The sequence below is a fragment of the Leuciscus leuciscus genome, assembly GCF_965113295.1.
Source record: "Leuciscus leuciscus genome assembly, chromosome: 11".
Classification (NCBI taxonomy): Eukaryota; Metazoa; Chordata; class Actinopteri; order Cypriniformes; family Leuciscidae; genus Leuciscus; species Leuciscus leuciscus.
This window is the reverse complement of record NC_138735.1, coordinates 2068724-2084835: the sequence shown is the minus strand read 5'-3', so window position 1 is coordinate 2084835 and position 16112 is coordinate 2068724. Positions and strand designations below refer to the sequence as shown.

Here is a 16112-nt window from a genome sequence, read left to right as displayed (position 1 = left end):
CGAGAGGAAAGTTAGATGAGAGACTAGCATCAGAAGAACAAGGCTGTGGTTGAGTGCGAAACGAAGCGCTGATCATCTCTAACAGAAAGACGTCTTGTGTCTGTGTTTGGAGAGAGAGAGAGATGTCACGTCTGGCACAGGTTCACCGATCGCACTGAAACACATGTAGTGTGAACGCCAGAAAAGAGACGCTAGAACTAGAGATAAACGCAGGAACTTTCATTCGACTTTATTTGTGTGTTTTTACACTTAAGACACTTCAGAATATATGAATATCTCTGCATTACATAACAATTAAATCATTACTATCCATATTTGTTTTTATTATATTATATTATAATGTTATATTATATTATGTTGTTATATTATATTATATTATGTTATATTATATTATATTATGTTGTTATATTATATTATATTATGTTATGTTATATTATATTATAATGTTATATTATATTATATTATATTATGTTATATTATATTATAATGTTATATTATATTATATTATATTATATAATGTTATATTATATTATATTATATTATATTATATTATGTTATATTATATTATATTATATTATGTTATGTTATGTTATGTTATATTATATTATGTTATATTATATTATGTTATGTTATGTTATGTTATATTATATTATGTTATATTATATTATATTATATTATGTTATGTTATGTTATATTATATTATAATTTTATATTATATTATGTTATATTATATTATATTATATTATATTATATTATAATGTAATATTATATTATATTATATTATATTATATTATATTATATTATATTATATTATATTATATTATATTATATTATATTATATTATATTATATAATTTTTTACACCATAAAAGGGAAAAACAAAGCAAGCTTACTAACGTGATCCAGGTTTCATTACGGAGTAAAAAATAAAAAGATAATTGTGAGATAAAGCTTAAAGTAAGAAATATAATTATAATGTATGTTAAATATAGTCACAATGGTGACATTAATTCACTCGGTGAAATATAGTCACAAATATGAGAAATAAATATGCAGAAGAAAAATATACAAGAAATATAATTACCTATGTTTTATTTTATTAGGCAGAAACAAAAATTTTATGAAGGAGTGCAATAGTAACTTAAAAATACAACAGTAATTTATATCAACTGCATAATTAATAATTGAATAACAAGTATTTAAACTATTTTAATGTAATATAATGTTATACATTTACATGTTATGTTGAATTGAAATACACAACTGTTAAAAATTAATACATAAAATGTTTGGAATTTTCTGGTTGTCAAATATTAGAATGATCTAAAATCATCCAGCCACTTAAATAATAAATCTTTAGAATATTTGATAAAACAATTTTTTTTAAAAATCTAGTTATTTATTTATTTTTTTCCAAATTATTTGTTATTGCATTTTTTTTATTTATTTTTTTGCAGATGATACTTGGGTTTGATATTTTGTTATCATTGCAGTAAATGTATAGTTTCTACAAGTGTGATTTAAAAGACTCTCCGGCCTCCAAATGCAGAACTGTATAAACTGTCAGTGCTGTCAGATGCATTCCAGCATTTAGGAAGTTAAATATGGATTACAGTCGAATCTGAAGAACACAATTTGAACACCTGGTGTTTCCACAGCTCAGCTGGCAGGAACAGATCCCGTCGGAATCACCCGCTACTGTTCCAGAGTCAGTTCTTACGCATTAAAGAGCACAGGAAATCAGGGCTAATGGAGGAAGAGCTGATCTCAGGTCAGGCGTTACTGAACAATGCATTTTTAAAGGATAAGGTTCACACAACACTCAACGCAGGGCCTCGGCTGACCGATAGAAAACAAAGGAAAAGGAGTGTAATGCTGAGTGATCAGATAAACGCATGTGTGTGTGTGTGTGTGTGTGTGTGTGTGTGTGTGTGTGTGTGTGTGTGTGTGTGTGTGTGTGTGTGTGTGTGTGTGTGAGTTTCCTCAAGTTTATCAGTCATGTGTCAACGTCTCAATGTTTGAGTTACAATCAGTGTAAGAGAAGGGTTACGTTTTTAATTCACAAATATAGTGTACAAATAGAAGTTCATCCCCCCCCAAAAAAGGTTTCCCCTTCATATCACATCAGTTTATATTCTTGAGAGCCAAATCAATCCGATTTGTGAATCAACTGACTCACTTAAAAGAATCAGCTCAAAAGAATGATTCAATCAGATCCCCAGATTAGTCTGATTTGAGAATGAATCATTCTTTTGAGCTGATTCTTTTAAGTGAGTCAGTTGATTCGCTTCACACATCAAGTTGAACTGATTCAGAGATTCGGCTCTCGAGATATCAGCTTCTAGAAACTAATAACAGGTTATTTATTGCCCTTTTGTCTCGGTTTGCTCCCAAAAAAGGAGTATCAAGCATCATAAAGACATCATGAAGAAATAATTAAATTCAGAACAGTTTTGTGGTTTATCTCCATAATGTTGAATTCTGTGGCTTGATCTAAAACTATGAATATGCCTTTGGATTAAAGCATCTGTTAATTGAACATCTATGTGATTAATTAAGAAAGTATTAATAAGAAAGTAACTCCTTTTAATGTGATTAAAATGTTCATTTAAGGTCATGGAAATAAAATATATGAAGGTTTTATGTTCCTGGATTGTTGTCAATGTAATGATATTAAACACCAAATGACATTGCTGTTATAAAATACAATGTTAATAAAAAATATGCATGTGATACAATAACTCAAAAATCTTTTATTTTGCACATGTTACTAATTTAAAAATTCATCAAAATAAAATGTCGATGGGAGATTCTTAGACATTACTCATTAGAAATAATTCAAAATAGATAATAATATCTGATTATGTTTGACTGTTTTTCATAACGGACATGTTTGAAGATGATCAATCCTAACACTATGAGTAATGACCTGTGAGGAATCTGACGGACTGTGAACAGTGACTGTGTGAATCAGGTTTGTTCTCTAAACTCTTCAGCACTCATTGCTCCTTGCGTCTGATAAAAGTCCTTTTAGTTATTTTATATGAAGTGATTGGGTAATGATTTGTGTTCATGAGCGCTTATGTAAGGTTTGCGTAACACACGGTCGTGTTTAAAGCAGAACGTCCTGGTAAATCCTGCAGTTTATCTCTGGTCTCGCTGCGAGGCTCTGTTGATCTTGGCTCTTGTAAAGCATGAAGGTTGGATTCATCTAAATCTGCAAAAGCCACTGAATTCATCTTACCCTAAATCCTTTTCTTCTTCTTCTTCTTCAAAAAAGAAAAAATACAAAAAGAAGTTTCTTTGTACATTCATATTTTTATTCAGAATGGATGCATTAAATGGATCAAAAGTGATAGTAAATGTCTTTACATTGTTGCAAAAGATTCTATTTCAAATTAAAGCTGTTCTTTTGAACTTTCTATTCATCAAATAATCCTGAAAACTGTATTCAATATTGATAATAATCATAAATGTTTCTTGATCATCAAATCATCATATTAGAGTGATTTGTGAAGGATCATGTGACACTGAAGACTGGAGTAATGATGCTGAAAATTCAGCTTTGATCACAGGATATAAATTACACTTTATTATATATTCACATAGAAAACAGATGATTTACATTAGAATAATATTTCACTGTTTTTACTGTATTTGTTTGATCAAATAAACACAGCTTTGGTCCCAGCGAACAGGGAACGTTCTGGAAAGGTTCTCTCAAAGTTATGAACAAACTTTATTCCAGTAACATTAATAGAACATTCATTCAAAGTGATCTGGTCTTTAATAACGTTCTGAAAACATGACACAAAAACGATATTTATACATCATTCATGGAATGTTTCATCTTGGACATTCATGTTACATTTTTTAAATGTTACAATTTGTATCAGAATGTTCAGAAAACATTCAAATGTAACGTTTCAATAATGTTTGAAGAATGAAACAACTTGATACTTTTATTTATTTATTTGAATCGGCTATTTTGAACATTCAGGGAACATTCAGACCTTTTCATAACTTAATGGGAATGTTAACAAAATGCTGAATATATTGTTGTTGCGCTGAGCGTGAGAGATTATTATTTTTATATATTTTTTTAAACATAACAAAAAATCTTTCTGACCTGAAACTTTTGAATGGTCTATTGGCAATAATAAGTCATGCATTGAGGAGCAGAGTGACCAAACCTTTAATTGACCATTTTAAGTGGGAAAATCCAAATAAAATGAACTTACGGATCCTCTTTATTTAGAAGTGAGGGTGTAATTTCACCAAATGTTACTGTTTTCAAGCCGGTTTCTCCACTTGTCATCAATTAGTTGGACAAACAGATTCTGCAAATAAGCTGAACTGAATATTTGCAAGTAAAATGTTGGTCAAGAGCTTCTTCTATCATCATTCTTGCTGCAGATAGACCCTTCCCGATCTCGTGTTCGAGACTGTCCAGTCGGGAACGGTCCTTCCCTGTTCAGAATGAGTTTATCTCCATCTTGAGCGCAGATGTTGAGCTCTTACGCGTGGAGAGAGAGGCTAGCGCCGCGAGCGGGTCTGGTCGGGCCACGGTTCTGCGAGAGCTGTTGTGTCGGGGTAACATGAGCCAGGCGTGTGTTTCGACCTCAGGTCACCTTTTCATTTTAAACATTTGACAGATAGACATGAACTTTTAATTTGACAGATAGACATGAACATTTTATTTTACAGAGAAGGTTTCTATATACAGTACAGGCCAAAAGTTTGGACACATTACTATTTTTAATGTTTTTGAAAGAAGTTTCTTCTGCTCATCAAGCCTGCATTTATTCGATCAAAAATACAGAAAAAATATTGAATATTGTGATATATTATTACAATTTAAAATAATTGGTTTTCAATTTATTATACTTTAAATTATCATTTATTTCTGTGATGCAAAGCTGAATTATCAGGATCATTACTCCAGTCTATCACATGATCCTTTAGAAATCATTCTAATATTCTGATTTATTATGAGTGTTGGACACAGTTCTGCTGCCTAATATATTTGATGAATAAAAGGTTAAAAAGAACTGCATTTATTCAAAATTTTTTTTTTTTCTAATAATATAAATCTTCTTTACTATCACTTTTTATCAATTTAACACATTCTCTTCCAATTTCAAAATCGTCCGGCATCGTTGTTTTACCTTTGATTTATTACCTTTTTTTTATTGACTGTCTTTGAACGTTGGCTTTGTAAACACTAGGTCTGTACTTACACCTACATCACGCTTGACCTTTCAACCTGATTACGTAATGTGTGTCGCATCACAGCTAGTGCAAGACAAGCATTTGTGGTTAAAAGTATATAAATGTTTATTTCTTTATAAAATGTCGGCTGGTTTGTCTAGATAAGACTCTTATTCCTCGGCTGGATCGTGTCGAGACTTTGACGCTGCACTGAAACTCACATCTGGACCTTTGACCCGTTGGACCCCATTGAAGACACTATATGGAGAACAATCCTGAATATTTTCCTCAAAAACCTTCATTTCTTTTCCACTGAAGAAAGAAAGACATGAACATCTTGGATGACGTGTGTGAGTAAATTATCAGGAAATCAAAATTCTGAAGTGAACTACTCCTTTAACTGGTCAAACCAACAGGGTTGTTTTCAACTAGCAACTTGAGAATGAGAGTTCAGCTCATTCAGTTAGTTTGTACATGAGCCAATAAAACCGGTTCAGTCTGGTTTAATGACCTGTAGGGAAAGCTAGATTCAGGCCTTGTCCACACATATACAGTTTCATTTGAAAACGCATCTTTTGCTCTGGTTTTGGCGTTCCCTCCACACTGAGACAGCATTTCAGCAACGGAAACAAAGCTTTTTAAACACACTCCAAAGTGGATAAATTGAAAACGCGTTTCCACGTTCTAGTGTGGACTGTCAAAACTGATGAGGTATTTGAAAACGATGATGTAAGTTTAGTCATGTGACGCATATTGAACCCATAGATATTGATGTTTATACTGGTATTGTGCCAGTTATGTGGTGTTCACATTCACACAGTTGCTGAAGTTACTTCATACACTCTTCATATCACAGTCCTGCAAGGATGACAGAAAACTCACTCGTATTTGCTGTCCTGCGGCGAAACATGAGAGCGGTTGTGTTTTAGACCAAACATATAATAGTGAGTGAGACGATCAGTGAATGCTGAGATATTCTGCTAAATAAAATGATCCTGCCAGAAGAATTGCGCGATAACTTTATTATTTATTTCTCCGTCTGTCTCATCTCAGTGAGCTTTTAGTGAGGTTTTACACATGCGCTGTAAAGGTGAATTTAGTGTTTTCAGGCGTTTTCCAGAAGTTTCTCATCCGCACTGAAATGCCTGAAACGCTAGTGTGGACGGAGAGCGCTTTAAAATGAAAACGCCGTTTCCAGAAGTATCGGATTAATGCAGACGTAGCTTTAGTCAGTACTCACAGTTGAAGTCGAGATCGATGTTGTCTCCTTCTATCAGGCTGTTGATTGTGATTTGGAAGATGAGATGCAGAAGCAGGAACGTCACACTGGTGAGACACAGGGACTTCAGCAAACGCCCCGTGTGTCCTGAAGAAGAAAAAGTGTTTGATTTTAATATACTGAGTAAAAACATTGACATTAGGACATGCATATAAGCTGCAACTTAAACAAAGCCTGAGGCCAATTGCATAAAGTGCTTAGATAGTCATACAACATAGTCCTCTATTTTTTTCTTCAGGACTGGTCAAAACTTTTAGTTTCAGAAAAAAAGTAGATTGGTCTAATTTGAATCTGATCACCCGTTGATTGACAGACAAATCCAGCTTTTAATGTTGTTTATGTGTCTATGTGGTGTTTTTAATATGCTTTAAGACAAACCCTGTGTAAGTTCATAAGTCGACAGCATTGCTGAGTATTTCCTCCTTAAAACTGCAGTGAACCAAAGACAGTCTCAAACACACGCTTTGAAATCGCTGGTGTTTCTGACATCACAAACTACCTTGTAACCAATCAGATCAACGTGTGATCGTCAACCAGTGGATCTCTGAGCTGAGTGAGTGAGTGGAGGCGGGGCTCATTTGCATATTCATAGAACCACGCATACTAAATGAGGCGAGGGTGTCGAGTTACATCCAAGATATTTTAAGGCATAAAGAAAAAAAATTCAAGGAAAAAATGCTTAAATATATAATTTTGGTGATCAAAGATGAGTTTTAAGGGATAAAATGATTGACTACAGGGGGACGTTCATAGTGAGTTTATGCAAATGGACCCTGAAGTATACTTATATGCATATGTGAACACAGAACACAACGCAAATATTGTCATCAGCATAGTATGCATGTCAGGGTTGTTGTAGTTAACTCTTTCCCCGCCATTTGCACACAAGCAACTTAAGTTTAATTCTTATTGCTCATCATTTCTGGAGAGAGAAATCACACAAACTGGACAAGGGTGAAATATCTAGTGCACATGTGTCGAGCGCCTGTGTTCATGCATGCTGTTAAATTGAGTATACTTGTACAAAATCGCATATTTGCTGACTATATAGTAGGCTAAAAACAACGTGACAAATAAGTATGTCCGAATTCATAAAAGAATATGCAAAAAGTCCCCAGACTTCCAGTGAAATTCTGAAGTGTGCATAAGATGAACACTTTACTGTCCCATGAGGCCACAGGAGAAGATTCATGACTCTGGAAGGTCACATGACAGGGACAACATGGTGGATGTAGGACGTCCAGATTACATTCATACTATATAGAGTAGAGTAGAGTATTAAAGTATGCAGTTTCAGACACTAACTGTGTGTCAGCTCAGCTGAAGTGTACTTTTGGCTTGAGTCGTCCGTCAAATCCTGTCGAAATCTGTGGAACTTTCTGCAGGAATCTCATAACAAGTGTCAGAACGTTTGCACAAGAAGGACTCGATGACTTGTAATATTGCAGATTCGAAAGGTTGTAGTCCTGCAGTGACGCTGTGGGAAATCCAAGCGTTCAACATGTCAGGGTGAAAGTTCATCGAGTTGAAGCTGTCGATCTGATCCTAATAGAAAAGAGCCGCCGTAATCCAGCGCTATTAGCGGATATTCACTCTTGTATTACAGGTCTCTCTCTCTCTCTCTCTCTCTCTCTCTCTCTCTCTCTCTCCCTCTCTCTCTCTCTCGCTCTCATTCTGTCTCTCTCTCTCTCTCTCTCTCTCTCTCTCTCTCTCTCTCTCTCTCTCTCTCTCTCTCGCTCTCATTCTGTCTCTCTCTCTCTCTCTCTATTCATTTAGCACTGATATTTTTGGCAGTGTTTGGACTGTTCATCATTTAGGATCAGTGTGAGTTCAGAGACGTGGCCGTTTTCAGAAAGATCCAAATGAAACAATGCTGTGAGTAATGCATGCATAGGGTTTATGTGTAATGCTGCATAAACATGTTTTATGATAGAAGAGAAGGATTTGGTCCGACATCAAAGCTTCTTCATACAGTGGGATGCTGGGAATGACACCGATAGCATCACACATGAACTTGAGGATGTTAAAGACACCCACAACCCATCCGGCCCAAATGAGGATATGACGTCATATGCAAACCAATAATGCTTAATTTAATTGGCAAATCTGGACAGATAATATCATGAATTAAAGGATAAAAAAAAAAAAAGTGGGATCAAATTTCCACCTACTTTAAAGGTTGCATGGATTTCATGTCTGAAGGCTTTTTTTTATAAATATTTGAGTCTCTTTTGATTAAATGCAGAGCTTATTAATTCACGAGAGCACATTTACAGTCATATTCACACTATCAGAGGTTACGAGAGCGGATCGTTTGTTTCCTATCAGGTCTCAGTCCTCAGACGCCGGCTGTGTCCGGAGCACACCGTCACGTAACATGGTTTCTGGAGCGCTAGGAAGAAGAAGCAGGGATAAACGCTTCCTCGTCAGGGAATTAAACTTTCAGAAAGCATTAGAAAATAAATACAGACAGTAGAGTACATACAGCAAGGAGTTGGTTACTGTCAATGAAGTTAAAACGTCACAACTATAATGTTGCTGTAAATACGTCAATTAAGAAAACTAGAGGAACAAGACTTCTTTTAAAAACATTGGTAACACTTTACAATAAGGTTCATTAGTTCACATGTATTAACTAACAATGAGAAAAAACATTTGTTACAGTATTTATTAATCTTTGTTAATGTTAGTTAATAATAAATATACAGCTGTTCATTTTAATAATGTGTTAGTAAATGTTGAAATTAACATTAACTAAGATTAATAAATGCTGTAGAAGTATTGTTCAATCTTAGTTCATGTTAACTAATGGGGCTCTATTTTAACGATCTGAAATGCAAGTGTCAAGCGCGAAACGCAAGTAACTCTGTGGGCGGGTCTCGGGCGCTGTTGCTATTATACCGGCGGGATAAATGACTCTCCGACGCAAATCTAAAATGTGTTGGTCTGAAGTCGCTTCATTACTCATAGGTGTGGTTTGGGCGTAACGTGAAATAAACCAATCAGAGCATCATCTCACATTCCCTTTAAGAGCAGGCGCGCTTGTTCCATGGCGGATTGCTATTATAACGGCGGATTTGCCAGACTCACGCCAGGAGCGGTTCACAGCCGAGGAGACCGACGTTCTCGTCAGGGCCGTAAAACACAGAGAAGTGACATTGGGGATGGAGAAACACACCCAGATTAGCTTCGGTTAAACAGGCGTATGATAATCTGGGTAAATGTGTAAGCTAGATTTATGCCTATTTTTTCACATCTTCATGGACACAACAATGATTTCCCTCGTGTGGAATATTTTTCCTTGTAATAATGTATGATTTGCTAAAATTAAAACTGCTGCTTCTGTGTAGATGAGAGAATCAATGTGTGTGTGCGTTGTGCACACGCTACATTATGGTCAAGCATGCGCCCTTAAAATAGCAAATGAATAACATGTGCAACGCGCCACTGACTTTAGACTAGGTTTCTCCTGGTCAGTGGCGGAATTGTTTTCTAAACCTGCAAAATAGCACCAGGGAACGTTTGCGCCGGAACACGCCTCCTCTTTTCGCTGATCCGCCCCCGGGAGCGCAAGTTCATTCCCTAATTTACCGGCGTGCGTCTGTGGAGGGAAAAGTCCGCTGTGCGTCGGGTGCAAAATAGGAATGATACATGTGTCGGTGTACAAAGTCAATTGCGCTGGGTGTGAGATAGGGCCATGTAGTTAACTAATGTTCACGTATGAACCTCATTGTAAAGTGTTACCGAAACATTAAATCTTACTGACTCCAAACTAGTTTTAAATGGTACTAACATGTACAGTCTTTCCCTTTCAGGGAAAGTAACCAAAAATGACATCATCCCATATTTTTATTGGCTAGACAAAAGTTACTGTCTATTCTAATAAAACATTTGAAGGAAATCACGTGTGCTCATCAAACAATTTCATGGGGATTTAAAATAAATAAATGAATCCATATCTGTGCCAACAGGTTCCAGCTCGCCCGTATTAAATCAGGAAGAAGAAAACATAAACTTGTGTCCATCAGTGTATTAACACCTACTGATAACCATCTCTACACCACCTGAGGATCGATGCCAAGCAAGTCTGCCAAGAGTTTACGATCTTTCCAATGGTTTTGCTGTTATGAAAATGTTTTACGGGTCTGCTCGTGTTCAGGCGATTAGTCTAATTAGAAGACGCTCGAGCAAACGGGCAAAGTCAGCTTCCAACAAAAGCCCTGGTCAAAGTCAAGCTTTATTCCCGACGAGTGCGTATGATGAACGAAGCATGATTGGCTGACTCAGTGGATGTAATGCAGACGGCGAGCCTCGGATCATGAGCTGAGGAGGAGTTTTAGAGAGCCGATACTGGCAGAGGAAGAGCTAATATGATCCAGATGTGTTTGTTATTCAGCGGCGCAGGACTAAAGGCTTCTCTGCTGGCACGTCGAGTCTGCGTGCCGTTTGGCCACAGTTTCTCATTATTCTTTTCCCTGATGAGCCACTTCATCCGCCTCAGCCGACCGAACGAGTCCCAGTGTTTGCATGCGGTGCGTAATGAAGGAAATGTGTGGAGCATCTTTAGTGTCGGAGAGAAAGAGTGCGTGTCCGTCGCTCCTGTGATAGCTATTATCTGCACAGTGCATATAGTACAGATGATTTAGGGTTGATGTGTGCTGATTTATATGATGTTTTTTGAAAGAAGTCTCTTCTGCTCACCATTTAAGGCTGTAGTTATTTGATCAAAAATATGTTTATATATTTTTCCAATGTGAAACATCTGTTCTCTATGTGAATATCTAGTAAAGTGTAATTTATTCCTGTGATCAAAGCTGTATCTTCAGCTTCATTACTCCAGTCTTCAGTGTCACATGATCCTTCAGAAATCACTCTAATATGATGATTTGATGCTCAAGAGACATTTATGATTGAATGTTGAATGTTAATTTATTTTTTTCAGGATATTTGATGAAGAGAATGTTCATAAAAACAGCATTTATCTGAAATAGAAATCTTTTGTAACATTATAAATGTCTTTACTGTCACTTTTGATCAATTTAATGCATCTTTGCAGAATAAAAGTATTAATTTCTTTCAAAAAAATATGTGGTTACTCCAGTCTTCAGTGTCACATGATCCTTCAGAAATCAGTATAATATGATGATTTCATGCTCAAGAAACATTTATGATTACATATCAATGTTTAAAACAGCTTCAACCGAGATATTTATCAGGATTCTTTGATGAATAGAAACATTATAAATGTCTTTACTGTCACTTTTGATCAATTTAATGCATCCTTGCTGAATACAAATATTAATTTCTTTCAAATAATGTTTGGTGCGTCTTTGTTTGAGAGGTCCAAAATATGAAAAATATTTCACTAATCATATTTAAAGGCAAATTGACCGGTCGAGCGGCTCTGCATCTGACTCCTCAGGAACAGAGATGTGAACATGCGTTATGAAGGGTTTAGACGCTGGTAAAGACGTGTTGATTTCCTCATTGATCGCTTGACCGGCGCAGACGACAGCACAACCTCAGTCGATCGTCTGGGAACACTATCACATCTCCTAAAGCTTTTAGAGACTTAAATGGAAAAGGAAAAAAATCTGAATTGACAGCAATGAGCAGGATAGAGTCACATTTAAACACGCGAGCTATAAAACTTTCCTCCTATGGGAGTGTCTCTCTCTCGTAATTGATTTGAATCAATTCATTCTTACACTTCAATTACTTTGAGCGAGAGAGCAACTGAGTCTTACGAGTTTAATAGCTAGGCCTATCTTCTGCACAGTAGATACAAAGTTTTAGATGTATAAAGAGTTTATAATGTTTTTGACAGAAGTCTCGTCGGCTCACCAATTTAGGCGAAATATTTTGATAACAAATACAGAAAAAATACAGTAATATTGTGAAATATTATTACAACTTAAAATCATTCTAATATGCTGATTTACTCATCTAACCTCTTTCATATTTTTTGTTATAAACAAAACCATTCAAAAGTTTGGGATCGGTAAGATTAAAATAAAATAAAAAATTCAAATAAGTTTGATCAAAAATACAGTAAAAATGTGAAATATTATTCTAATGTAAATCATCTGTTTTCTATGTGAATATATAGTAAAGTGTAATTTATTCCTGTGATCAAAGCTGAATTTTCAGCATCATTACTCCAGTCTTCAGTGACACATGATCCTTCACAAATCATTCTAATATGAAGATTTGATGATCAAGAAAAATTTATGATTATTATCAGTGTTGAAAAACAGCATTTATTTAAAATAGAATCTTTTGTAACATTATAAACGCATTTAATGTCACTTTTGGTTAATTTAATGCATCCTTGCTGAATACAAATATGAATTTCTTTCAAAAACAACATCAAACAATATCACTGTAATAAAACCTGCTTTATTATTATACACCTGGAGCTTTTAAGACCAAAGCGTTAGGCGGATGTTTATTGTTCTCAGAAACTTTGGTTAGTGTTTATCTCAGCATCTGGTTTCTAAGTTTACAACATGTCAAGAAAGTGAATCATCACACCCTCTGATTCATGCATAAAACTCGAGGAAATCGCAGGAAAAGACTCGTCTGACCTTTTCTTTCAGTCAGTATTAGATCAAGCCAGACTGAACGCTCTGACACACACACAATATACATAAAGGATTGAAGAAAAAGAGGTGTGTGTGAGGTGAAATGGATCCACACACAGTAATTTCCTGAAGTGTGAGCGTCATAAATTGGACTAAACTCACCAACATTTCCTTCTTTAAACACACTGGATATATTGTCAGTCCTTCAGGGTTATTTATAAGCCGATCTGGTGCCACGAACTTATCAAACTCTGTTTTACAACAATGTATTACAGCTTACGCTTTGGCTGAAGGTGGAAAGTTTGCAAAAATGTGGGACTAACATGAAAACACAGCAGAAATGCAGGTAACGTCGGCTCAGTGTGATATATGATCCACATCTCAAGCAGATGTTCTTCCTTAGTTTTCAATCACTCACGAACCCGACTTTATTATAAGGCGATCCGGCCTCGCGTTTTGTATACAGATGTTTTAGTCGGTCGAGGAGTCGTAATAACTGTGATTTGTGAAAGCAGTGAAATCTCAAACTCAGAGAAAGGTGTTCACCGAGCCAAAACCTTCACACAAGATGAAAGTCCTGACATTATTTACTTGTGTTGATCCAAACCCAGATGACTTTCTTTATTTGGCGGAACACAAAATATGACGTTTTGAAGAATGTTCATGCCGCTCTTATCCATACAACAATACCATGCATTGACCATGGGCTTCCAAGATCCAAAAAACATCATAAAAACACCATCTTTATTACTCATACACTATATTAACAGTCTTCTGAAGTCATACAATGGCAACAGACTGAAATCAAAGGCATATTTTCATGCATAAATTAATGCAAAATCCCATTTGAGAACTGATGTCATTGACTGTAAACCACTGGTTCTTGCAATTGCAAAAAGATAATAATCAAAAATGTTTCTTGAGCATCAAATCATCATATTAGAATGATTTGTGAAGGATCATGTGACACTGAAGACTGGAGTAATGATGCTGAAAATTCAGCTTTGATCACAGGAATAAATTACACTTTACTATATATTCACATAGAGAACAGATGATTTACATTATAATAATATTTCACTGTTTTTACTGTATTTTTATTTATTTTTTCAAATCTTCCGATCCCAAACTTTTTGAATGGTTTTGTATATAACAAAAATATAAAAGAGGTCAGATGAGTAGATCAAAAGGAGCAGTATAATCACGCACATCCCAGTCAAGTACAGGTGCTGTATCTCATATAGAATGCAAAGTTACAAAGTAAAGATCCGCACACCGGACAGCTCCCATTCACAAAATTTATTTCAAGTGTGACGTTTCGGGCCTTGAGTAGATCAAACATGTTCCCAGGGCAAAATTGTCTTGATATTGACCATGTTCCAGAAGTAAATGAGTGAGTGAGTGAGTGAAGATGCCAGCTCGTGTGAGGAAGTGACCCGTGGACCGCTCGGGTTCCTGAGGAACTGAGGTGAGGCCGGCCTTCGGGTCACGGTTCCTCTCTGACGAACTCTCCATTGAGATCTGTTTCCTCAGGAAAACATCTTACCTCCTGCTTCCCTCAAGAGGACACATCGTCTGTGTGTGCTTTATCCTGCACTTCTATTTCTCTTTCTCTTGGGATCAATGTTTTCATTACTTCAATGTCACTTGAACAAAAACTTCATTTGCCCCTATTATGGTTTTTTTTCTAAAAGGTTTGTTTGCTTTTTTGTTTCCCCCTAAAATAGTTTTACATGCATCCAAGGTCAAAAAACACGTTAATATTCTCATAATATCCACTGCAGCATCATCTCTTTTCTCTCAGTGTCTGAAAATATTCAATAAAGGATTCAGTCTCTCTAAGCCCCGCCTCTCTGAGAGCTGCTCTGCTCTGATTGGTCAGATGGCTCAGTCTGTTGTGATTGGTCTACTCTGCTCTGATTGGTCAGACGGCTCAGTCTGTTGTGATTGGTCTACTCTGCTCTGATTGGTCAGACGACTCAGTCTGTTGTGATTGGTCTACTCTGCTCTGATTGGTCAGATGGCTCAGTCTGTTTGTGATTGGTCGACCGCTTACAGCACGTGTCAGAAACCAAACGCTCATTATCATATCTGAGTCTCAGCTCTTGATCACAGTGATACGAACAGTAACGATGGCGTGGGTTTTACCGTATCAATCTCATCAAAGTGGATTTGCTTTGTCAGCAGAAAACAGCGTCTTCTCGACACGAACAACACGAACCAAACTCTTCCAGTCTCAGATAAACTAGTGTGATTGAGGGCGGGGCTAAGAGACGCAGCTCAGCCAATCAAGACCAGAGGTTGGCATTATGCAAATTAGATATAAACCTACACACAGGTTCAATCAGGAAGTGAGACTGAATTACTGACGACTCGTTTCAGTTCAGAATCACTTCTTTATTTTAGGAGACAATTACTCAGTTTATCTGCACTTTGATCTGTGAGAATTTGCAGACCTTTTACATTCACAATCAGCTCTATTGAACAGTACATGACAAGTAATATCCAAAAAAGCATAACAGGGGCACTTTAAATGAATAGTTCCCACTGTACCTCCAACTGAGAGACTGAGAGACTGAGAGCCACAGTTCCTCACTGTACCTCCAGCTGAGAGACTGAGAGAGTGAGAGACTCGGTTCCTCACTGTACTTCCAGCTGAGAGACTGAGAGACTGAGAGACTGAGAGCCACAGTTCCTCACTGTACCTCCAACTGAGAGACTGAGAGACTGAGAGACTCGGTTCCTCACTGTACCTCCAACTGAGAGACTGAGAGACTGAGAGACTCGGTTCCTCACTGTACCTCCAGCTGAAAGACTGAGAGACTGAGAGCCACAGTTCCTCACTGTACCTCCAACTGAGAGACTGAGAGACTGAGAGACTCGGTTCCTCACTGTACCTCCAACTGAGAGACTGAGAGACTGAGAGACTCGGTTCCTCACTGTACCTCCAACTGAGAGACTGAGAGACTGAGAGACTCGGTTCCTCACTGTACCTCCAGCTGAGAGACTGAGAGACTGAGAGCCACAGTTCCTCACTGT

General features: G+C 36.4%; 1 protein-coding gene and 2 long non-coding RNA genes across 5 annotated transcripts in view; 2 read left to right on the top strand and 1 right to left on the bottom strand.

The window, feature by feature from the left end:
* The window catches only part of LOC309509222, a 138147-nt gene that overhangs the window by 59043 nt on the left and 62992 nt on the right, over positions 1–16112 (top strand). The window lies entirely within an intron of this gene.
* The window catches only part of piezo2a (piezo-type mechanosensitive ion channel component 2a), a 190527-nt gene that overhangs the window by 141078 nt on the left and 33337 nt on the right, over positions 1–16112 (bottom strand). For all 3 annotated transcript variants that reach the window (XM_082183793.1, XM_082183795.1, XM_082183794.1), the window contains exon 3: positions 6451–6576. In XM_082183793.1, coding sequence (XP_082039919.1) covers positions 6451–6576 — 126 coding nt within the window. The remainder of the gene's footprint in view (positions 1–6450; positions 6577–16112) is intronic.
* LOC309509223 lies at positions 14406–15619 on the top strand. The gene is made up of 2 exons (XR_014209824.1): positions 14406–15009; positions 15103–15619. It is a non-coding gene; the product is annotated as an uncharacterized lncRNA (long non-coding RNA).